Raw genomic sequence first — 23,264 nt, 5'->3', positions numbered from 1 at the left:
GTTTTTCAGATCGTAACTTCTTCGTATGAGCTCCGATTTTAGCATGTCACGTGTTCTCGAACTCGGTTTAACAGCCTCTACAACTTTCCATAAGGAAGTTTCACCGAAAACTGAGGCGAAGAAAAAGTCATTTTTTAGGTCCCCTAAATGTTCTAAATAAAATAAAAAGTAAAAATTTTAATTGCTTACCATCCAAATGAACAATAAATGTGTAAATCTAGATATAGGGCGTAACAGAACAAGAGCGAGACGATGTTCTCTATTATTTTTGTTAATTTAAAATATTCATTTTAAGTTATTATATGTAATTTATAAATATTTTTTTTTTCTTCAGAATTTTATGAATACATTTAAACTATTTTTTTTTCTTTATTCAATAAATTACACAAATTAAAAAACTAGATAAAAATATAGAGAACTGATGCAGACACATTTCAAAAGTGGCTAGCCAAAATAATATTTTAGCTACTTTAGTTAAAATAACATTTTAACCACTTTAGCTAAAACTTAACTAAAAACAACTAGCATTGATAAACATACTCTAAAACATTTTTCTCCAACAAAATATGGGTCGTGATCACAAATCGGATCTTAAAAATAAAAAACAATTAATACTCTATTTATTGGAATTACAGAGGTTAGATGGCATATACATTTGGAAATCGATACAGCCAGCACAAAACGACTTTACCACTAACATTCAAGTGGGAAATCACAAAACGACACACACAACTTTGCGTTTTGTTACCGGCAAACGCCAAATTGGTATAGAAAGAACCCGGATTTTCGTAACGGCACCGTTATCCCTCCCCTTTTACCCATTCAGCATTTCAGGACCACATTTTGGGAAATAAGCTCACACGCTAACACCAAACCAAAACCCCAAAAACGGTGTGGACCCCACCACCACCCCGAAAAATATTTTCTTTTTCTTCCCTGGGCCTTTATTAACGAAATCTCAACCGTCCAAGAGCGAAAAAGATAAATAAAAAAAATATCACAGTTCCCCTCAACATCCCTCTTGGATCTCCCACTTTTCTCTCTCTCTCTCTCTCTCTCTCTCTCTCTTTCAAAACCAAAACATAGCAAAAAGAGCCACAGAGCAGAGGCACAAGCACACACACTGTGCGTGTGCGCCCTCGTCTCTCTCTTCTCTCTCTCTCCTCGGTGTTTTTAGAGAGAGAAGTATGGCGGACTGTAAGCGAATGGCGGTCGTCGACTCTTCCACCGCCTCCGCAGCCGACGAAGACCACTCTCCGTCCAAGAGAAGGAAAATCCTCACTGCTTCTTCGCCTCCGGAGACAATGCTTCATCATCATCATCATCAGCTCGGCGATTCTCGCAGTTTCAAGCTCCTTCGTTCCACGAGTTCCTGCTCCGACGAGCACTCTCCTCCTTCTTCCTCTTGCTGCTCCAGCAACGAGTTCAACGACGTCGTTCTAGTCAGCTCGCCGCTTCTGGATCTGGAGGTGAATCTCAATTCCTTAAGCTCCGAGCTTCGGAATTTTGTTTGTGTGCGAAAACGGCTGGAAAATGAAGCAATATTTCATGAGTTTTGAATTTTTTTTTTCCTTTTCCTTTAAAATTTACGTTTCTCCTTGGATTTTAATGTTTTAGAAAAATTAATTTTCGAAATTTAATTATTGACGATTTTTGAAACTCAAAGGCTAGTGTTCATCGTTGCAGGCCAAGAGTTGTGAAACCGTCTATACTGCGCCGGCCGGCAATAAATTCAGGTACCATTCGCTTCAAATTCCTTACTCTTTCTCTTCAATTTCTCGAACCGAAACGTTAAACGCGCGCCTCTGTTAATCTTATCGCTCTATTCTAACAATTTTCGGTTCGTCAAAAATCTGCAGAGAAACGACGCCGTCGAGCGAGCTGTGCCTGGAGAACTCCGACGAGATGGAGTCGCCGGCGGTTAGCAAAGCGCCTCCGAGTGACGAGATCGAAGAGTTCTTCGCCACGGCCGAGAAGTACGAGCAAAAGCGCTTCGCAGAAAAGTGAGTACTTTTTTCATTTTTTCTCCTTTTTGATTTTTTTTTTATATTTATTTTGAATTTTTCACTCATTCATAGTGCGCAGGATAAGGTTCGCAACCTTTGTGTGTACTCCACAAGAGGCGCATTTTAGCAGCCGTAACCAACTAACAACTTTTTCTTCGGATTCTGTTTTGGGTGGTGCAGGTACAACTTTGATATCGTGAAGGAGGCGCCGTTGGAGGGCCGGTACCAGTGGGTTCGTTTGAAGCCATGAGCAAAAAACCTCGAGGTGGGGAGATAATAAACTGACACTAGATAGGACAGAGAGTTTCGTGCAACCTAATCTGATGGCTTTGTTTTGGAAGTAGTACTATCACTACTGCATATATGGCTCTGTGTTCATTGTACAGCTTTCTTCTTACTATTGGAAGCTTCTAATTCCCTCTGCAAATTTCTAATCTATTTTGCTAGAAAACAATTTCTGCATTTGGATTTTGGTGCCTTTCAATATATATATATCCTGTGAATTTCTCCCTACAAACAATTTCGTATAGTTAAATCGATCCAGTAATTGATTAATTAAATTTGGGTGTTTCGATTGTTTCTGGGTTTGTTTGTTTGCTCTTTGTTTTGGACAAATGCACAGTGTTGGCTATGTTGGAGAAAAAGTGTGTTTTGTTTGGGTCTATTTTGGCTGTGGTGCATGCCGTGAATTCTCTCTTGGCCATCTTCAAAAAGATGCAGCTTTGGGAGTTTTTTTTTTTTTTTTTTTTTATTAATTGCAGGCTGTTTGTTACTGGGGTTAACCCTTTGTTTGTTTTCTTTCTCCCTCCCTCCCTCTTATCCTTTGTTTGTTTTCATCTTTTGCTCAGAGACTTTTTCCTATCCGAATATGCTTTTTCCAAATGATGATAATGATTCGTTCTGTTACTTAGAGCGGGGACCAACCTAGCCTAGCTACGTGCCAATTGAGAAAGTGCCCGTATTATATTGAAGCATTTTGGCTTCTCATTTTGGAAGGCCGGCATAGTCAATTACAAATCTGTTACAATTTTTTTACGGCTATGATCTTGCTTCTCCATTTTAGTCCTATACAAAAGCAAAGTATAGACCACTCGGACGGATATCTTATTCACATTTAAGTCGCAAGTAGCTCTTTAAGGCAACTTTTGAAGCTGGAGGAAATGATTTCCCCTACATTTGCTCATAAAAAGTGAAACATAATGTAAGTGGACTCTAAACAAAAAGGTTACTAAAATTAACTAAATTTTCTCATTCATTCAGGAACTTGATTACATGATGATGATGATGATGATATGGAATTTTGCTATGTTCATTCATATTTTCATACGTACTAGTACTACCGAAAGAAATATGTCATGACATGTAATAAATGAGATGTAAATATGTACTTAGGCAAGTAAGAAATGGGATGTACTTGTGGCAAAGGAAGCGAGTGAAAAGAAGTAAGATTTTTCTGTTATTGGGTGGAAGTAGAGAGGTGCTCCAATAGTACAGTACTAGAAATGAGAACAGAGCGGAGAGGAAACGTTCAAAACGGTACGCTTAGAGTTGGGGAGAGACAGAGAGAGATGCTTTTTGAAAAAGGCGGACACGATCGAAATATTCGTTTTTAGGGAGAGGGTCTAACAGAGAGTGAGTGCATGATAGAGTGACGAGTCTGTCGTGCTGGTGTTGCAGACTTGCAGAGAAGGAAGGAGGATGAGGGGGGAGAGGGTGGCAGAGGACATTGTCGGAGTAAACAAAATTTAACAAGTAACAATTTCTGCAGGCAGGTACATGTACATTGGCATGATTGGACACGTATCGACTGGTAAATTAATCCCAGTGTCTCTATCCCTTGTGGGGCTACTCGTACCTTTAAGGATCCAAATGACAAAAACCAATGAACACGATGACCCCTTCCTATGAAGTTCAAAAATTTTCGATTTCATGTTGGTTTCAATTTGCACCAAATTGAAAATTAGTGGATTTTTATTGATTTTATCATTTAGGGCCTCGTTTGGTTCACGGAAATGAAAATAATTTATTTGTCTTTTTTTTATGGGAAGGGAGTTAAGGACTTTCCATTCAGTTGTTTGGTAACGTAAGGAAAGTTATCCGGAAAGTTGTTATAAATTTTGTAAATAATGTATTGTGAGTAATAAATGCAAAAAGAGAATGAGAAAAAGTGATTTCTTTGGAGTTAGGAATGAACCACTTTCCCCTTTATTTTCCCTCCATTCAGGAAAATATTTCATTTCCTTTCATATCCCAAATGCAAGAAAAATGAACAAGTTTCATTTTCTGTTGCTTACTTTCCGCGAACCATACGTGACCTTAGTGTAAGTGATGGAATAGTTGAAACGAATTGGTTGATTAAGTGTGCGGATTCGGCCTAGAATCGTGAGCTGACTTGTGTTTATTATCATTTATAGCTCACTTGTGTTATAAGAAACTTTGTTTCCAGATATCCAATCAAACGTCTTTTCATTGCTCATTGTAGCATTTTCTATCACTTTCAGTCTACTTTGCCTAAAAATAATAAATTCATCACTTCTCACAATGTAAGAATGAATGTTGCTAAAGACTTTTAAATATAACACTCCACATCTCATTTTTCTACCTCAAAACACACTACGCTCATCTCCTTGCTAGTAGCTTAGACTATCGACGGTCGGAGTAGTACTACGGCCTGATCAAAGAGTTTCTCCGTAGGATGGGAGCCTGGGAAGGGAGAGTGCAATTACCATTACTCTAATTTGAAAGAAGAAAAGAAAAAGTATAACAAAAAATTCAAATGTATAAAAGAAAATTGGAAAGGGAAGGAGTTCACGTGCAGGTGCTGATACCATCCTCGCGTTTGCATTGGATCTGATGCAATATATATATATATTTTTTTCGGTACAAATGCAATATATATTTCTTTACACTTGCCCAAGAGAGAGTCAGAGATCCCGAGTGAAGTGTGGGGGGGGGGGGGGCTTCTCTCTTTACGGAACTGATTAGGATACTGGCAAAGGAATTTGCTTTCTTCCAGACTTCATGATTTCTGTGTTCGTTTTGGTAAATTTTTGGCCAACTCCTGTCCTCTACCACCTTTCTGGGCAAGTAACTTAATCTGCTCATTAGCGGGAGAATGGTCCTTCCACTCAAAGCTTCTCTTACCTAATTCTTTACTCTGCAAATAATTGCCCGATTTGAAAGCTCACTACTAAACGAAAGAAAAACGGAGTTTCGTGTATTGAGAAGTTACTCACAAAATTATTCATTACAAAGAAATTTGTTGAAAAATCACTTTCATCAATTGCTGACAATCATATACTATTTTTTTGTTTTTTTTATCACAAGTCATTTTGCTGGTTCTATAGGCTGTCATGTCACTACAAACCTATAGATGAATAATTTCTGGATTCTGATAGTGTAAATATTCGTTGTGATAGATTCGCAAAACAGCTTATAGGATTAAATTATTTATACATCTTCACATATAGCCAATCAAGCTTGATTATACACATTTGTATAATCAATTTAAGTTATACACATTTGCTTGCATATCTTTACATGTGAGACATGTTTGAGATATGCAGAGTGCTGCTTAAATGAAAAAACTAAAAAAGAAAAAAAAAAGATGACTTTAATTCCACAAGTATTTGTCAAGCTGACTCTCCAACATTTTGGGTTGATAGAGTAGTTTAAAGCACTTAAGAAGTTGGCAACTAAACTTCTACCAAATTTTTCAAATTGATTGAGTATCTCCATTAACTGAAGCTTCTACCAAATCAAATCAACTCGTTAAATAAAGAAGGTGGTATATATGAGCATTGAATTCTGTAAAAGGACCCGTGACATATCTCTCTCTTGCAGCTACCTGATCTTTGAGGCATTATCACAATATATGGTTGGTTAAATGTCTCTTCATTATATCTGTTAGGTTACAATTAGATATGAGGCCATACCCATATTTGATAGATTGGTTAATCATATAAATAGACATGTGTGGTTTACACATACTTTTGATGAAATGCTTGTTATTCTTTCTATATATGGTCACACCTCTATGCCCATTAAACTGCCCTTTGATTGAACGTCACCAAATTAAAGGCGGTAGTTAAAACTTAAACATTGCAATAAGGTATCCAAAGCTAGTAAAAGAAGTAACCAAAAAAAAAAAAAACTAGTAAAAGAAGGTGCATGACGTGTTGTTTTCATATCAACGGTAATATTTCTTTTCACAATGTTAGATAAGATTTTATTTTTTCTTTAAACCTTAGAAAAGAAGTTTGTCATTACTCATTTAAAAAAAATAAAACAAAATTTTAAATTGGCCAAAGTCTGGGGCCTCTGCAGTCATTATTCAAATAGTGTAAATGTGACGTTGAACAAATAATCCAAGTCCGACAAAATAGTTTCTTGAACTCTGTGGACTCTACGATAAATGGTTGAAATGTACTTGATGCAAAATAAGTTAAACAACCTAAAGATAGCTAAATATTTTATTTCATTGTTGTTTCCCGCTCATTGGTACATACCAAGCCTAAGCTTAAGCTCGTTACACAAACTGACCAAGCGAAACCAAGCTCAAGTTTTAAGTAAGGTTTGCAACCTAAGCTTGAACATAACTAGTTAGCAAGGTCAGGCTCCAACACAATTACTAATTAGCGAGTCAAACTTGAACACTATTACTAATTAAGTTTGATATATGAGCACCTTAATACTCAAATTGGCTTGGTTTGTTTACACGACTAGTTCCACAACCAAACCTAGAAAAAATAAGAGCCTCAAGGTCCAAAACTAAACAACCCCTGTATGTAACAATGAAGCCCAAAACATAAATCTCCAACACAAATCTGAAAGCCGAAAATGATAGGAATCAAAATCCTGACGAGGTCCCTCCCCGCTCAGTTAACTCGTAATCACATCCCTAACATCCACGAGACCACGACACATGCTTCAATGGACGTGGAAACATCGGCGACCCCGCCACTGAGCCACACCATCGTTTTGTTTTGATAAGAAAATAAATTACAAGGAAGATCTTCGTGGGATCTTAAGAATCGCCACACCATTATCCTTCGTCGTTTTACATAATTTTGTTTTTTGTTTTTTTGTCCTTAACTGCTAAAGTTATTATTTTCTGGCCATTTTTTGTATGGAATAAGATAATGTAACATGGCGTGTAGTGATTGAATTCTTTGGTGCAATTAGAAGTACCCAATGTAAACTTTCTTGATGGGCTTGAAGTGAGCCTTTTCTTTTGGGCTAAGAATGCTAAGTTGGTCAAGATGTTTTTGATTCTATGACCGGACACAGAGTGGAATTAAAATGGTGAATTAGCATAAATAAGTAAATAATAGAAAATGTGGAGTAAACCAAAAGAATGAAGCACGGATAGAAACGTTTACAGTCATGAATATGATTGTCTTTTACTATATTCTTATTTTTGGCTGGAAATCATCTTAAGGGGTCACGACTTCATCAAAGCTTAATAACATAATCTAATTTATATATGAAAACACTAGATGGAACAATGATTAAGGACTGATCAACATATGCAGTCCTATAATGACAATCACACAAACACAATTTGACACAACTATTTACTAACGCAGTGTAAACCTCACCACTGAAGAAACTTCACTGCGAGGCTTATAACGTAGCCTACACGAGAATCAAATCCAATATGAAACAAAGTGATTACAATTTACAAGTAGTGGTATTCAACACAACCACATTAACTAGCAACAATACTATCTTGCTTACAACTGAATGACCACATTAACTAGCAGCATGCAATTGATATCTTTTGAGATATTTTATATGATATGTATTTTAAACCACTTTAAATGCAGAGAAGATATTTAAAAACTCTTTCCTAAAACTCCGATAAGATTGCAAACAGTTTAGGTCCACAATATAAGCAACAATCACATGCAATATGATATGATATGCAGACTACCTTAGATCGAGATCAGTGAACTCTTCAGTCACTTGATTTACGCTGCCTTGAATGCACACGATTCATGTCAGCTACTGCAACCTCTTTGCTTGATCTTTAATCTCCTAGAGCAACCGGGAAAGTAGGAGAGAAGACCTCTCCTAAGCCTTTGGTCATTCAATCTCCTAGTACACTCAGGAGAATTTGTGTTGAATGGGGACTTGCCAAAATACTTACAATATAGCACTAAGCCACTCGCCATATACAATGCTTATTATCATAATAAATAATTTAAGATAAGTAAACGGTATTATTGTTTGGTGAAAATTGAAATTAAGTATTGAATAGAGTAAGAAGAACACATGAAAAAGTTGCAGGTAAATAACAGGAGGACACATGTCATTCCATCCGTGGATATGCTATCCGTCCGAACGGAATTAAAAAGGAATTACTAAGAATTTTTTTAATTATTTTATTTTAGTTTAGTTTTATCTATAAAGCTGAACGGTATCCGTCGTCTTAGTTAAAAAACAATTAACGACTAAAATGATTCCATAAGAAAGGAAAAGAAAGAAGAAATTAAAGACATAATCCGACGTGGCAGAATTGATCCTATCCGAATAATCCTAAAATGCGCAGGGGTGCGTATTGATCCTAGAGGTGGGTCACCACCTCCATCCACATGACCCATGACTCTGACCGTGACAACATGACCAGCTATGCTAAGCCCAGCCACCACCACCAGCTCCTATCATCATTCCCATCTTCTTCTTCTTCTTCTCACCACTCCCTCTCCCAACCACCATTCCCCAATCCTCTAAACCCTAGATTTCCCAATTCCCCCAAAAAATTCAAACTCCCTCAACTCCCATAAGCCTGAGAGCCATGTCGGCCGGTGCTGCTTCTGATCGCGGCGGCGGGATCTACTGGGGCCGAAAGGAGGTCTCCGATTCCAAAGGCATCGCCGTCATCTTCGCCTGGGTTTCGATTCCCGAGCGACACTTGAAGAGCTACGTCAATCTCTATGCGTCTCTGGGTTGGAACTCCCTCGTCTGCCATGCCCATTTTCTCCACGCGTAAGTCCCTCGAGCCCTACATTTTCCTCAGCATGCATAAGCTCTTTGCTTTTTTTATTTATTTTTTTACTGGAATCGGTAGAGAATTTGGTCTGTGCTTCTGACTGTTGAGATTGGGTTGGTGTTTGTTTTTTTGCTGATTTTTTTAGCTGGTTTGATCAACTGTGTGCAGATTCTATCCCGAAAGGGCGATGTCGTCGGCATTTGATATCCTCAATGAGCTTGTGGAGGTCAGTCTTTCTCACTAGTTTTTCAATTTTTGAATGTTTCTTAGGGTTTGATGGATATTTTACTAGCTTATGGACCTCTGATTTGATTACTGTTTGAATAATAGTTACTATGTTTACGGTATTTCCAATGGCGAATAAAACCCGAATTAAGCATGGTGTGAAATTTTATTCCATACGAGCTTTAATTTGCTTTCGACCTGGGATACGTTAGACAGTGGTATTAATTTGGTCAAGTTTATTCTGCGGGATATATTCTTCATTATCCATCTTGTTTTGGGTTTTCCAGGAGCTAAGGATTAAGCCGTGTCCTGTAGTTTTTGTGGGTCTTTCTGCTGGTACTAAAGCTTGTATGTACAAAGTTTTTCAGGTAAGTGTTGTGCGTAATACAGATACTAATGTAATCGGTACTGATAATTAATTTCAGCATTTTCTTAGAAGTCTTAACTGGTCTTCACTGAGTTTATTACAATGGTGGTAGTGTGTAATGACTCTAGCATATGTAAATGCAGATTATTGAAGGAATTTGCGAAGGCCAGCTGTATCCGGTATGCTTTCTTTAGCACTCTCAGTTAACACTTCAGTGTTGTGTTCTTGTTGATGATGGTTATTTATTCCATCAGAAGTTATATTCTAGAAACTCTATCCTGATTAATCTTTTTCAACTTTGTAAAGGGTGAATACCGATTGGTGAGGAAATGTATTACCGGACACATATATGATTCCGGCCCGGTTGATTTTACAACTGACCTTGGTACACACTATGCTCTACACCCAACCATTCTAAAGATGCCTGGTTCATCAAAATTGGTTTCGTGGGTTGCTAAAGGCATTGCTTCTGGTTTGGATGCTCTTTATCTTACTCGATTTGAATCCCAGTGGGCTGAGTATTGGCAGGCTCTGTATTCTTCAGTTGTAAGTTCTTATTAGCCTTTACCCTACACCTGTTCGTTGGTTGTTTATCTTTTTTTCTTTATGTTTTTTTGATTGTTTCTCTCAGTTATGTAACAATTTACTATTATTATTTTCCTATAGAATTTGGGTGCTCCATTTCTCATTTTGTGCTCTGATAAAGACGATCTCGCTCCCTATCATGTTGTCTGCACTTTCAGTCAACGTTTACAAGAGTTTGGAGGTGATGTCAAGCTTGTAAAATTGAATGGTTCCCCTCACCTAGGTTTGTCTATAAACCTCTTCTTTCTAGTCTTGTCAAGTGTGCACTAACAAAATACTAGTGCTCCTTCAACATACTTTCTAAATACATGAGTGTGGTATGTCAGTGTTTGTTTTGGTTTCATCAAACTTATGGTGTGTTAAGCTTTATTTCTATCTTCACGGCGAAGGGCAACGGTCTTGAATGATATTTAGAAAAAAAAAAAAAAAAAAAAATCTTCATGACTGAAGCTATCTGTGGATACCATCTCATCTTTGACAGACAGAGAACCAACAAAATCAATGCAGAAGTGATAAGCTGTGGTACAGCTGTTACTTAGTCGGTCTTGTGCATTAAACATGTGATCTACTTATGCCAAGCTCTGGTACTTGACAACATAAACCTGGCATTGCCCCTTGGAATCAATATAAGATATACAGAAACCCGGATATAGTTGTTAGAAAGGGTAGCTACACAAATGACCAAAATTATTGGTGTGTTTAGTCTTCCTAGATTATGGGAAAAACTAGGAAACACTTAATCCTACTCATATTTAAATTGCGCATGGGTTGTTATGTTTTAACTCTCGGAGTCTTAGTTGACCTCTATGTTCTCTGATACAAAAGTAATATAATTCTTTTCTTATCTTTTTATTTCAGGCCATTATAAGAATTATCCAATACAATATAGGTCTTCTGTTACTCATTTTCTTGGGAAGGCAGCTTTGGTTTTCTCTCAAAGAATTCAAAAGCTTGAATGGGAAATGACTAGCATGGAAGGCATGCATGATGAGATATCTGAACTAATCTGTGATCTCCAGAAAGCAGCCGTTAACTCTAATGAGAGCCTCAGAAGAGTTGCAGTTGAGCCAAGCGATCACTTCTTCTTGCCGAGTTCAGCAGAGAATCAAAATGGTACTGACTCTGGGTCATTACAAGATGAACAGAAAGAAAGATCACCCTGTCTGTCTAATCCTCCGAGCCTTAGTGCACACAGTGTACTTGGCAAAGTCCTGTTTGATGTTTGTGTCCCTAAGAACGTGGATGGTTGGGATATCAAATTTTGTGGGTCTTTGAATGGGCAGCCATTTGCTTCTGCTCGTAGGAATTCACCTCCTCGTGGTATCAAAGGTCTCCGTCGCTCGAGATTATGATATGTCTTTGAGTTTAACCTTTAAGGGAGCTCTGCTAAAGGTGGTGCTCAAGATCAATAGGATAGGTTGATGCACAGAGGATCGGTGGTAGCAACTTGAGCATTGGAGGTGAGGTCTGCCTTTTCTGACGTAATATGCAGTATTCGGATTAGATGCATGCTCAACTAGGTATTCCTCCAGCATAGATAACTAGGCACATGTATATATGACAATGGATTAGCTGCGGGCGTCACCCTCGCTTCAGATCCAGCCCGTGTATGTAATACGATACTTATATGTTTAAGACAGATTTTGTCTATCTTGAGCCAGCAAATGATCAAAGCAGCAAATGATCAAAGTGTATAGTTGATCTTGATGGTGGATGAGGTTTCATGTGTATCACTTGGGACTGGGATGAGAAGTTGGTTCCTTAAGATAATAGGCTGTAGAAAAATATGTTTTCCTTAACGCCTGACGATGGCATCAGTAATATTGACACTGGCAGATGTTTGCTTATGACCATATTATATGTACCTTGTAAGAGAAATATCAAGTTTTTCTAACCTCCGCCCTAAGATAAAAAAAATCTGTATGATCATTGTTTCTTTTTTCCTAGTTGAATAGAAAGAATAATGGTGATGAACATATTCAATCTCATAACGAGTAATCTCTTTTGATGACATATCATTTTTTCTGCAGTATCATTGTACATTCTTTTTATCTCCAATAATGTTCACCTAGTTAATAATTGATTAAGAAAATTATGTTGTAACCACCGGTGGATACAAATCTAATTGTGGAAATTAAATAACTAAATTTAAAAATAATTATTTTCACCATTAGATTTACATAATTCAGTATAATTTTCTTGATTAATTATCGATCAGGTGAACACCATAGTTTCAATTTCATATTACTTTTATTCAATCTCATAACGAGTAATCTCTTTTGATGACATATCATTTTTTCTGCAGTATCATTGTACATTCTTTTTATCTCCAATAATGTTCACCTAGTTAATAATTGATTAAGAAAATTATGTTGTAACCACCGGTGGATACAAATCTAATTGTGGAAATTAAATAACTAAATTTAAAAATAATTATTTTCACCATTAGATTTACATAATTCAGTATAATTTTCTTGATTAATTATCGATCAGGTGAACACCATAGTTTCGATTTCATATTACTTTTATTTAACCTGACACACGTCATTTCTGATGCAACCAAAACTGGTCTAATCCGTAGGAGTGATTTTAACCCTTCATGTTTTTACTTTTTACCTTTGCGTTTCTCTCTTAATCTACTATAGACTAGCTAGTAGGGGCACAATGGAAACTTTGCCCCAGACAATTTTATGAAAAAAAAATTCTTCCCCGACAAGTAATAATCCTGTTACGTTCACAAACTGACAAAACGGAAAAGGTAAAAGTGACGTGGCACTAGCAGCAGAGATCTTCGTCTGAAAAAGACGGCCCAAAGCTTCATGCTCCAACACAAAATGAATGACAGGGAGGAGGAAATGTCCGAGGATTTCCGAGAGGAAAAACAGGTGGAGGAGAAGGACAGGATGGACATTTCCCCGCTCTCTGTCACCAGACAACAATTTGACAATTTGACCCTCCATTCAACATTCTCGGTCTCTCTCTCTCTCTCTCTGTTCTTGTTCTGCATTCGATGAATTTGCATATAAGGTTGCGAATGTGTTTTTTTTTGAATATTTTTAGGTTCTTTAATGGCAGGTACAGCAGAGGAAGCGCTCTAAGATCCGGACAAGTCGATTTAGTCCAACCCAAATTGTCAAATTCCACAATTTGACCCTTGATTCTCCAAACTCGGTCTCTCTCTCTCTCTTTCTATTCTGGGTTTGATGGGTTTGCAAATAAGCTAGGTTGTGAATGCATGTATTTGTTCAATGGCAGGAACAGAGGCAGCCATTGGCGGAAGCTAACAAATATGGGTTCAAAACTCCCAAAGGGAAAAGACATTTGAGTCCAGGCCTTAACACCAAGCGAGTGAGTGGCACAGCTTTTCATTGTCATTAATTTACATGGCTGGTTCTTCTAAATGTTACTATGATTATTGAAAAACAACCAATCTGTTTTTTTGTTTTTTTTGTTTTTGGTACTTTTTTGTCTTCGATTTTGTTTTTGCTTGGCTGGCAATGTTATAAATGCCTATGAAATCTGTATATATCTGGGTTTGTCCTATTCTACCTTTGGGTTCTTCAACGATCAATGGGAAAACCATACGTCGTTTACAGTCAAGAACAGGCCGTTGTTCTATTGTCTTGTTCCTGTTTGACAAAATTACCCAATGAATTGTTATTTTCATATCAATACCTTGTACCCCTGATTCTTGTAGAACTCTTATACCTTGTACCCACTGTGTATGTATTCTGCTGCGTGCCATTACTGATATCTAAATTGTTTGAATGATCTTCATGTTAATATTGTTTTTCAAGACTTGATACGGAGAAATTCTATGATTTTTGAACAGGAAGTTTCTAGTGATCCTCAGAGGCATGGAGGGTAAGTATATTTATCCAAATGGTTTTTCAATCAGGTTCAGTTCACTATTGCTAGAAGTATTTAGCTAATGTTTTGATCTCTTAATTTATTGGCTGACCAGCTGCAAACGGAGTCGAACCAACCCGTCCATGTCCTGGCATTTTGGCCATCCTGAAGAGTCTTCTGTCAAAAGCCAAGTTAGAGAAATCCCAGAGAATCTAGAAGCCGAATGTCCCTTCTTTATGAAGTCCATGATACGATCAAATATTTCCGTTTGCTTTATGTTGGTAAGTCAGTCCAAGTAAAACCATTTATCAAGTTTAGACTACCTGGACAAATATGAATGCAGTTGTAAACTAAATTTTTCTATCGACAGACACTGCCTAGGAGATTCTGCAACTTGCATTTACCTGTGCATGGTACAGCAACAATAACATTGGAAGATAAAGAAGGGAAAGAATATGAAACAAAATTTCTTGCGGACAAAAGGACGCTGAGTGGTGGATGGAAAGGATTTAGTCAGGCAAAGGACTTGCGTCTTGATGATGTTCTAGTTTTCCAGTTGGTTAGCCCTTTGAAGTTCAAGGTAAGCCGCTGTTGCTAGGGGCATAAATTTTGTTAAGATTTGCACTACTATTGCTTGGTTAGTTCTTAGTGTCCTCAGATTTGTTGAGCATATTAAATTCTATATTGTATATCCACTTAAGTTGGACTTTCTACTTATTATGAACAGCTTATTCTTCTGCCTTTGATATATTGCTGTGTCTACACACTGTTGCAGGTGTACAGATTGAGACCAGAATATGATCCAAGTGAAGATGATGTAGATGCAGCTTTTGTCCTCTTGAAAATGAGTGCCTCTGAACAAACACTGTTTGGTACTCTCTCTCTCTCTCTCTCTATTCTGTGCTTTTAAAAATATGAAGGATCTTTAAAGCTATTCATTCGTTTAGACGTCATTGCCTGCAAACCTGACATGGTAACTTGATGAATCATTATGCAGAGGAAAACCCTCCAATGCAGAGGAAAACCCTGCAAACCTGACAAGCTATTCATTTGTAGATGATGATGAGTCTGAGGATCAGATTACAGAGATAAGGAATTTGGCTCCAATCACGGTGGTGGATTTGATCCGGCCAGGACAAGCTGCTGATTTTGAAGATGTTAGAAGTTATGAGAATTTCGCCAGTACGTGAATGATGAGAAGGTGTATAGGTTTAGGAGATGACCCATAGAATTGAGAAACGGTACACATACAAAAACGTACACAAGACCCCTTATGCTTTTGAGGATCTTAATTACTTGCCAAGATGAATCCTAAATGTTGATATATAGGAACTCCACAAACTTCAGCTGATGGTAATATGCATATACTGATATACAGGCATACAGCTAGGGGCACTATGCATTGTTAACTGCTCTGCTTATTTCAAGTCTCATGAATCTTTGCCATTTACCCGGATTTCCATTTTCTGCTATAGATGAGTCTAAGTAAGCTCAGTGGAGATGGGTTACAGTAATCTATCCTCATTCTGAAAGGAACATTTCTAAATGGGTATAATGTCTTACAAAGCAGAATGAAACTCACACGCTATGTTCGTATATTAAATATTGTCTATTTATAAAGAAAAAGTGTGAGTTTGTTTTTCATTCTAAAAGAGGAAAGTGTAGATTGCAAATTTTGAAATGTGAATTTCATTCTCCTTTATAAAATGTTAAATTTCTTGAATTATTAAAAAAAAAAACTATAAAAATGAAATTTCATTTAATCTTGAAACTTTTTTTTTCCTTGTGTCATGATTTGTCTTTTAGACCATTATATAATTGGATGTAGATTCAATGGTTAAGATTAAAACACTTAAAATAATATTATTTAATGTAAATTATTGAATTTTAAATCTAATAATAAGTGACAATGAAATTCATAATCACCGCTGATTATGTGAATATTTTCGCAAAGTCATAAGTGCCACTTTAACAATCTGAAACCTTGCTTTCTACAAATCCAAAATCGGTCCAGGAAGAGTAAAATATTCGGTAATCCAGTAATTCCTTTTTTAACCTTTAATTCAAAAATTAAATATTTAAATTTAGTGAAGCGGCGGTAGGGGCATAATTGATAATTCCGACCGAGAAAAGACATGTCCTTTAATAATTACAGATTCTGAGCTGCTTCTTTGACATTAGCTGCCGCTCACTCCAGTGCATGTTCACAACAGCTAGGTGGTGACGTGGTAGAGCTCCTCAGGGCTGTGTGTGTCTCAGGAATTCATGAATCTGGAGGAGAATTTCTTCCAGTATTTCCAGGAAGACGAAGGGCACGCGACCTTCCCCGAGCTCCCTGTCCCTACTACTTCAACTCCATTTGACAATTTCACCCTTCATCCGGTATCTCTCTCTCTCTCTCTCTGATTTCTATATAGTCTGTATTTGATGGAGTTGGAGAGATAAGGTTGTGGGTGTGTTGGTTGAATATAGCTTTGGTTGTTGAATTGGCAGGTGGAGCAGCGCAGAGAGACATTGGAGGAGACCACCCAAAATGGGTTCAGGCCTTGGAAGTGGAAAAGTCCATTGAGTCCAATTCCTAAGAGAGTGAGTGAGAACCCTTTTCCGTACTAATTAACAATGCTTGTTCTAATCCTCACTGTGATTCTTGGAGCTTAGAGAACCAATCTGCTCTGCTCTCTGCTCTCTGCTTTTGGTTTTCTAGTTTGTTTTTCCTGCTCGTTAGTTGTTTTTTTTAACTTTTTTTACATGTTTGATAAAATGACCCAATGAACTTGTTGTTTGCCACTGATGCATTTCATGATTCATATGCCAGTAGTTTTTAGGTGGTGTTGATGTTTATATTGTTTTGAATTAACGGGACAATAGTTGACTGGTTAAATTTGATGTTTTTTGAACAGAAAAATGCTGGGGATCCTCTGAGGAATGGAGGGTAGGTAAATTTTCTAAAATGTTCTGAAAGTTAGCTTCAGTGCGTTAATGGGTGAAGTATCTAATGTTGATCTCTTGTTGATTGATTGACTAGCTATAAGCGTAAGATCACGAAGTCCAACTATCATGAAAAGTCTTCTGTCAGAAACCAACTGCAACATATCCTGGCAAATCTAGGACCTGAATGTCCCTTCTTTTTGAAGTCTATGATACATTGTAATGTTGTCCATGGCTTTAGTTTGGTAAGTGTAAAACCATGTCCCAAGTTTAGAAGTACCGCACGTGCCCTGCACGAATATGTAGGTAGTCATGCTGATAGACTTGGTTGTTCTGTTAACAGACATTGCCGAAGCAATTCTGCTATTTGTATCTGCCATTCCATGATACATCTATAACCTTGGAAGATGAAAGAGGAGAAGAATATAGAACAATATTTCTTGGGGACAAGAGGAGACTGAGCGGTGGATGGAGAGGGTTTTGTGTTGCAAAGAAATTAGTTCTTGGTGACCTCTTAGTTTTCCATTTGGTCAGTCCTTTGAAGTTTAAGGTATGCTTCTATTGTTGCTTGGGCATAATTTTCTGTATTTTTGACAATAACTGCTATTGGTTCTCGATACCCCTCCAATTTGATGCGACTTTGTCCACATTAATTGGAATTTCTTGCTTGGATGAAGAGCTTGTTCTTTGGCCTTCGCATCTGCATTTTGACTCATGTAGTGTAGTACACAATCATATATACACAATATTGCAGGTGTACAAAGTGGAACCTGATAGTCTAACTGAAGTAGATGCAGCTTTTATCCTCTTGAAATTGAGTCTCTCCACACTATTTGGTACTCTCTATTTATAGTCTACCATTAATCTTTCAGAAACTAAGAGGGAAGGATCTCTAAAGTTCCTCATCTCTCTGTTCGCTTCATGCAAACCTAAACTGTTAACTTGGTGAAAGATGATGCAGAAGAGTACCATCCAATGCCTCCTCCAAAAGATGCTTGCCAAGACAATATTCAAACGACAAGTCTGACAATAGATGCTATTCTGGAGCGTGTAGATGAAGATCACTCCGAGGATTACAGTGATCATCGTTTTGGCTCCAATCTACTATTTCATCCAGGACTTGTCACTCTTGAAGATGTTTGAAGTAATTGTGAATGTCACCAGCATTTTGATGATGATGAAATTAGAGCACGACCCACATAATACACACACACAAACATATGTCTCTTTGAGGAGTTTAATTCCTGGGTAGTTAGATACTTAGGAACTCCAATACTCCATATGACCATATACGGTTGTAATTTTGGGTATAATAGTTGAATCCTTCAATTCTACACAGCGTATTTGTTTCAATATAGCTGTAATTATCTCAGCACATATTGTAATCTGGTTGCATCTTCAAAAAGTTCACGCGTACTGTACTATTCCAGCCATAATCTCTGACCTAATTTTGGAAATGAAGCTCCTAAAACTACATTTGAAGAGGCAGGAGCTCATAATCCAAGTTCAGAGTCTCGTAATACTCCTTGCATTTATAAGTAGGGTTAAGCAAAGAGACGGGTTTTCAGGAAAACTAGTCCGAATCGATTATTTCAGTGCGGGTTTTCTTTTAATTTTTAATTTTATTTTTTTATTTCGGTCCGGTTCTTCCCGATCCTGAGTCTGTTATATATATATATTGATTATATTCCGTAACCCGAAAAAATCAATATATGATTCTTTTGATTTTTTTTTTGTTACAATAAAACCTCTATAAATGAATAATATTGGGACTACGGAAAATTATTATTTTAGAGTATCGATAAATGAATATTTATTACTTTGGATAGAGTTCTTTTTTTTTTTTTTGTTTGAAATAAAATGTCAAATATATTACTCAATGAAGAAGATTACAATCAGATACTAAAGCATCTTGAATAAATAAGAGAGGAATAGTATCCCAACACAGCTGTTGCCCTGAATGCAAGGCAACCTTAGCTAAAGAATGCGCAACAACATTCCCATCTCTAGAAATATGTCCATGCTACCTGATATAGATGATAGCCCTTCACTAATATCCTCATAGAGTCTTCCATAAGTAGAAGTAATTGAACCTGATCTTTGGTTTACAAAACAAGCTAAGTTCAAAGAATCCGTCTCAAAGGATATAGGTGCTAGGTTTTTTTATTGTACCATACGCACAGCTATCCTCCCTGCTACTGCCTCGCTGCTCCGGGGAGTAAACATTTTCAATATGCTGAAACATGCCCCCCATACAAGAGCCTTCTGAGTCTCTAATAATAACTCCAACACCACCCATGTGAGTTTGTTTTGAGAATGCACCGTCAAAATTGACTTTGAGCCAACCTGCAGAAGGAGGCTTCCACATTGCTTTCCTGGACACTTGTTTTGGCCTTTTTTTGACCTGATGGAATTGAAAATCATGAAGCCATGCATTGGCTTGAAAGCAGACATCACCAACTGTAGAAAACTTCTCTCTCCAAGTCCTATTATTTCTCTCTTTCCATACAACCCACACTAGGAATAGAAGCTTATGGAAAGAAGGTTTAGATAAAGAAGCAAAACAGAATTGCAGCCAACCTTTAAAAGAAGAAAATTGTACATTGGGAGAGAAACATACTTGATGAATCAAGGGATCAGCTGCCTCAATTAATGCCTTAGTGAAGGGGCATTCAAAGCATAAGTGTGGTGTAGTCTCAATTGCATTTGAACACAAAGTACGACTCAAATCAGTTATATTAACATGACGATGCAATAATCTGTCCTTAGTTGGTAAAATGGCCTGACAAGCTTTCCATATACAAACTTTTGCAGAAGCTGGAATATTTATTGCTTTAGAGAGAGTTTTTTTTTTTTTTTTTTTTTTTTTGTGGTTCTAGTTGGACCTCCAACTTTTTTCATTTCTTAATAGACTTTGCCAAGTCATATGAAAAGACAAATAAGGATAGAGATAAAAAAAAAACTCCTCTTACCTCCCCTAAATATAACATTTGTTTAAGGAAAACTGAAATTGGGAGAGAATCGAGTCGTGCTTTCCTTGATAATAGGGGGCTCTTTATATAGAGGATTACAAGACATAGAATCAGAGTTGTACAAGGAAACATAATCGTACAATTAATCGGATATCTATGAATATCTCCGAGAATATCTCTAATTCAAAACTCTATTACAACTAGGTCAAGTAACCTAGAGTTTGGGCCAGACAAATATTCTGGATTTACTTAAACACTCCCCCTTGTGTCGCCCAAACGTGGTGTTCATCTCGTTGCCTCATTAAAAACCTTGCCGAGAAACAAAAACCATGTGGGACAAAAATAACCTCGGTCAAAGGGGAAAAAGAGCACAACACACCCTACACGTTTCGAGACCACACATGTAGACATTCCCCCCTGATGACAATGGTCATGGGAGTTCGGATAACTTCCGCAAATGATGCTACCAACATGTTTCTCAAAAGTGGAATTTAGGCAACGACTTAGAGAGCAAGTCTGCCACACTGTCCTCAAATCGAACCTAGTTCACTTTGATCTTGAGGAGAGTCTGTTGTTGCTGATTATCCTTGGTGTTGTCTCTTTTGATGTAGCCGTGCTTCATTCGTTCAAAACAAACAACATTATCCTAAATGCTCGTAGGCTCATCTGTGGTAGACTTCAAACCACAATTTTTCGAACATGCGTAATTATGGATCCAATCCATATACATTCACGAACCACTTCATGAAGAGCAATGATCTCTGCATTGTTCGAAGGTATTGCGACTATGGTCTGTTATGTAGACCTCCAATATATCATAGTCTTTACCCATGGTGAACACGTAACCAGTTTGGGAAGACTTTTGTGTGGGTCAGAGAGATACCCAACATCAGCAAAACCTTCCAAACACATGTCATTTTGGGATGGGGATAGCGGACGCAGGCCAGTGTTGGCGGCGTTCCCGGTGTGTGATGGGTCTGAATCCGTCGTCTCTCTGTAAGGATAGAACAAGCTCATATCAATCGTACATCTCAAGTACAGAAAGATATCTTTTACACCAATCCCATGGCGTCGCGTTGGCGCAGAGCTATATCTTAGCTAACAAGTTTACTGCAAATGAGATGTCCGATCTTGTGCATTGAGCTAAGTACAATAATGCGCCTATTGTACTTAAGTAAGGCACTCCTGCCTCTAGCACATCTTTGTCATCATCCTTTGGATGAAGAGGATCATTTTCATGATCAAGACTACGGACGATCATGGGGGTGATTGGAGGCTTAACCTTGTCAAAATGCCTAAGCATCTATCAACACGATGCTCAAGTTCCAAACCGAGACATAATCATGTTCTCCCAAAATCCTTCATCTCAAACTCGGATTTCAAGTGTTCAGCAGTTTCCCTTAACTCTTTAAGGGTTTCCAATGAAGATCATGTCCAACATGAACCGCGATAGAATCCGAAACTTGTTATGGAAATGCGCGGGCATATCCCTTCCCAATCAAGTAGTCACTTTAGTGAGCGTTTCAACCTTATTGCAAACGCGCTCTGTGGTCTAGAGCCACTTGACTTGGGTAAATGAAGTCCACCATGAACCTTCATGTATATTCCGTATCTAGATCCCCATAGAGATACGTAGTGACCACATTCGTAAGCTGCATGATCAGTTATTCAGAAACTACCAAACTGACAGGGTAGTGGAGTGCAATGACATTCATTATGAGAGAATATATCTCATCGTAGTCGATTCTAGAGCGTTTTGTGAGAAGCCTTGCACCATAAGGCGAGATTGCCATATCTTTTTCTCATCACACTTTCTAACGAAGACCCATTAGTCCATAGGTTTTATGTTAGGAGGTGTTGGCATCACTGGCTCAAAAACCTTCCTTTTCGTTAGAGAATCCAACTTAACCTGGATCACATCTTTCCATTTAGGCCAAATTTCTCTACATTGGCATTCATTCATCAACGGAGCGTGGTTCGATATCATCAGACTCAACAAACTCATGCGCAACTACATCATCAATTATGATGGAGTTTCTATCCCACGTCTCATGTACACTAGTGTAATTTTCAAAGAGCTCTATATTCTCAGGAATAGGTTCTGACATTGAGGCGTCCCCCAACGGTAACCTTAATCCAGAAGATTCTCATGAGACGGATTTTGAGTCTTGATGATCAAAGGATTGGAATGTGCCAAAGTATCCTTCGAACCCACTGGCCTCCCACGCATCCTAGCTGGGGCCATGGCCTATAACGCCAGAGTGCCACTCTCTTTGGCGTTGGCGCCATGCCTACCTCCGTGTAGGGTGGCGCCACGTCCTCTCGTAGGGACGTCCTTCCTTGCAAGCATATTTGCAGCAGATGTGTGTGATCTCGTCACTTTAATAGGGATAGAGATGAGACATAGTGGGGACAGGCCACAACAATTCTTGTCGTTCCTGCTGAACATTCGTGTTCTTATCTCCCCCTAACGACGGGAAGACTGTCTCATCAAAGTGACATCCGCAAATCTAGCGGTAAAGAGATCGCCTAGCAAGGGCATTAAGTGGCGGACGATTGTTGGAATCTCAAATCCAACGTAGTTGCCCATTCGTCTGTAAGGACCCATCATAGAGCGTTGTGGCAGCGCAATTGGCACACTCAAATTTGCGTAAGTACGATACTTGTACCCAGTCACTAGCTATAACGCAGAGGTAGATTGAGTGGCGGTGGGTCGTGGACGAATTAGCATCGCTGCATGCGATATTGCATCACCCCAAGCTGATATAAGGAGATTGGTGCGCATTACCAATGTCCTGACCACCATCGTAGTCGTTTCTGCGAGACCATTTGGGTGTGTTCATGAGAATATGATGTCCAACATTAGTCCCATTGCAATATCCATCGAAAGTCTTCGATGTAAACTCTCTAGCATTGTCAAATCTAATTGACTGAATAGGATGATTCGGGGAGTGAGCCCGTTGTCATATGATATTTGCTAGGAGTGTAGTATAAGCAGCATTTACAAGTGGACAATGGCATAACACGTGACCAGTGTGTTTGCGTGTTAACCAACATCATGAGATATTTAAACGTCCGCAGGTTGGTTGAACTAGTCCACAGAATCCCCACGGACTTTATGTAGGAACAGAATGAGTGTTATCATATCCTTTGCATAGGACGGTCTCAGTCCTAATTTCCCTAAGGAACAGGCTTTGTAAACGAGCGAGAGGCTTTAGAAGCAACCAATGAGGATTGTGGTTGAGCCTGAGCGTCTGAAACGCTACTTGAAGCAAAGTGGCAAAGTTGGTGATTGTAGCATCACCTAGGGCGCCATCACCATGATGGACGCCATCCAT

At 38.2% G+C, this 23,264-nt stretch overlaps 4 protein-coding genes across 5 annotated transcripts; all 4 read left to right on the top strand.

The window, feature by feature from the left end:
• Nucleotides 1-1,025: 1,025 nt before the first annotated feature.
• Nucleotides 1,026-2,460, top strand: LOC133738709 (cyclin-dependent kinase inhibitor 7). The gene is made up of 4 exons (XM_062166290.1): nucleotides 1,026-1,469; nucleotides 1,687-1,736; nucleotides 1,860-2,003; nucleotides 2,187-2,460. The coding sequence occupies exons 1-4, from the start codon at nucleotides 1,188-1,190 to the stop codon at nucleotides 2,254-2,256; spliced, it is 546 nt and encodes a 181-aa protein (XP_062022274.1). The 5' UTR covers nucleotides 1,026-1,187; the 3' UTR covers nucleotides 2,257-2,460.
• A 6,180-nt stretch (nucleotides 2,461-8,640) lies between these two features.
• On the top strand, nucleotides 8,641-12,030 carry LOC133738719 (uncharacterized). The gene is made up of 7 exons (XM_062166301.1): nucleotides 8,641-8,996; nucleotides 9,169-9,226; nucleotides 9,513-9,593; nucleotides 9,736-9,771; nucleotides 9,899-10,138; nucleotides 10,259-10,400; nucleotides 11,036-12,030. The coding sequence occupies exons 1-7, from the start codon at nucleotides 8,806-8,808 to the stop codon at nucleotides 11,527-11,529; spliced, it is 1,242 nt and encodes a 413-aa protein (XP_062022285.1). The 5' UTR covers nucleotides 8,641-8,805; the 3' UTR covers nucleotides 11,530-12,030.
• Nucleotides 12,031-12,996: 966 nt separating this feature from the next.
• Nucleotides 12,997-15,377, top strand: LOC133739536 (B3 domain-containing protein Os06g0194400-like). Its single transcript, XM_062167321.1, has 8 exons — nucleotides 12,997-13,149; nucleotides 13,253-13,348; nucleotides 13,433-13,525; nucleotides 14,010-14,041; nucleotides 14,142-14,307; nucleotides 14,397-14,606; nucleotides 14,802-14,898; nucleotides 15,024-15,377. The coding sequence occupies exons 1-8, from the start codon at nucleotides 12,997-12,999 to the stop codon at nucleotides 15,062-15,064; spliced, it is 888 nt and encodes a 295-aa protein (XP_062023305.1). The 3' UTR covers nucleotides 15,065-15,377.
• Nucleotides 15,378-16,188: 811 nt separating this feature from the next.
• LOC133738971 (B3 domain-containing protein At5g42700-like) lies at nucleotides 16,189-18,288 on the top strand. 2 transcript variants are annotated; one of them, XM_062166677.1, is made up of 7 exons: nucleotides 16,189-16,408; nucleotides 16,520-16,612; nucleotides 16,927-16,958; nucleotides 17,052-17,199; nucleotides 17,298-17,504; nucleotides 17,709-17,790; nucleotides 17,916-18,288. In XM_062166677.1, exons 1-7 carry the CDS (start codon nucleotides 16,292-16,294, stop codon nucleotides 18,095-18,097), a joined length of 861 nt encoding a protein of 286 aa, XP_062022661.1. In that variant the 5' UTR covers nucleotides 16,189-16,291; the 3' UTR covers nucleotides 18,098-18,288. The 2 variants fall into 2 exon arrangements, with proteins under 2 accessions (XP_062022661.1, XP_062022660.1); XM_062166676.1 differs by having other exon boundaries at nucleotides 17,907-18,288.
• The last annotated feature ends 4,976 nt before the right edge of the window (nucleotides 18,289-23,264 follow it).

The sequence above is a fragment of the Rosa rugosa genome, chromosome 3 (assembly GCF_958449725.1).
Source record: "Rosa rugosa chromosome 3, drRosRugo1.1, whole genome shotgun sequence".
Classification (NCBI taxonomy): Eukaryota; Viridiplantae; Streptophyta; class Magnoliopsida; order Rosales; family Rosaceae; genus Rosa; species Rosa rugosa.
Note: the sequence above shows the minus strand (reverse complement) of the source record. Positions and strands in the feature narration are given on the sequence as shown.

What these genes read in the sequence shown, in the direction of transcription:
- LOC133738709 (XM_062166290.1), top strand. Translation starts at nt 1,188, where the DNA reads ATGGCGGACTGTAAGCGAATGGCGGTCGTCGACTCTTCCACCGCCTCC. An exon ending in CCGGCCGGCAATAAATTCAG is followed by an intron (nt 1,737 to 1,859) that starts GTACCATTCGCT and finishes AAAAATCTGCAG; the next exon opens with AGAAACGACGCCGTCGAGCG. An exon ending in CAAAAGCGCTTCGCAGAAAA is followed by an intron (nt 2,004 to 2,186) that starts GTGAGTACTTTT and finishes TGGGTGGTGCAG; the next exon opens with GTACAACTTTGATATCGTGA.
- LOC133738719 (XM_062166301.1), top strand. Translation starts at nt 8,806, where the DNA reads ATGTCGGCCGGTGCTGCTTCTGATCGCGGCGGCGGGATCTACTGGGGC. An exon ending in GTATGTACAAAGTTTTTCAG is followed by an intron (nt 9,594 to 9,735) that starts GTAAGTGTTGTG and finishes ATGTAAATGCAG; the next exon opens with ATTATTGAAGGAATTTGCGA. An exon ending in GCGAAGGCCAGCTGTATCCG is followed by an intron (nt 9,772 to 9,898) that starts GTATGCTTTCTT and finishes AACTTTGTAAAG; the next exon opens with GGTGAATACCGATTGGTGAG.
- LOC133739536 (XM_062167321.1), top strand. Translation starts at nt 12,997, where the DNA reads ATGCTCCAACACAAAATGAATGACAGGGAGGAGGAAATGTCCGAGGAT. An exon ending in CCCTTGATTCTCCAAACTCG is followed by an intron (nt 13,349 to 13,432) that starts GTCTCTCTCTCT and finishes GTTCAATGGCAG; the next exon opens with GAACAGAGGCAGCCATTGGC. An exon ending in TTTCCGTTTGCTTTATGTTG is followed by an intron (nt 14,308 to 14,396) that starts GTAAGTCAGTCC and finishes TTCTATCGACAG; the next exon opens with ACACTGCCTAGGAGATTCTG.
- LOC133738971 (XM_062166676.1), top strand. Translation starts at nt 16,292, where the DNA reads ATGAATCTGGAGGAGAATTTCTTCCAGTATTTCCAGGAAGACGAAGGG. An exon ending in TGAGTCCAATTCCTAAGAGA is followed by an intron (nt 16,613 to 16,926) that starts GTGAGTGAGAAC and finishes TTTTTTGAACAG; the next exon opens with AAAAATGCTGGGGATCCTCT. An exon ending in TCAGTCCTTTGAAGTTTAAG is followed by an intron (nt 17,505 to 17,708) that starts GTATGCTTCTAT and finishes ACAATATTGCAG; the next exon opens with GTGTACAAAGTGGAACCTGA.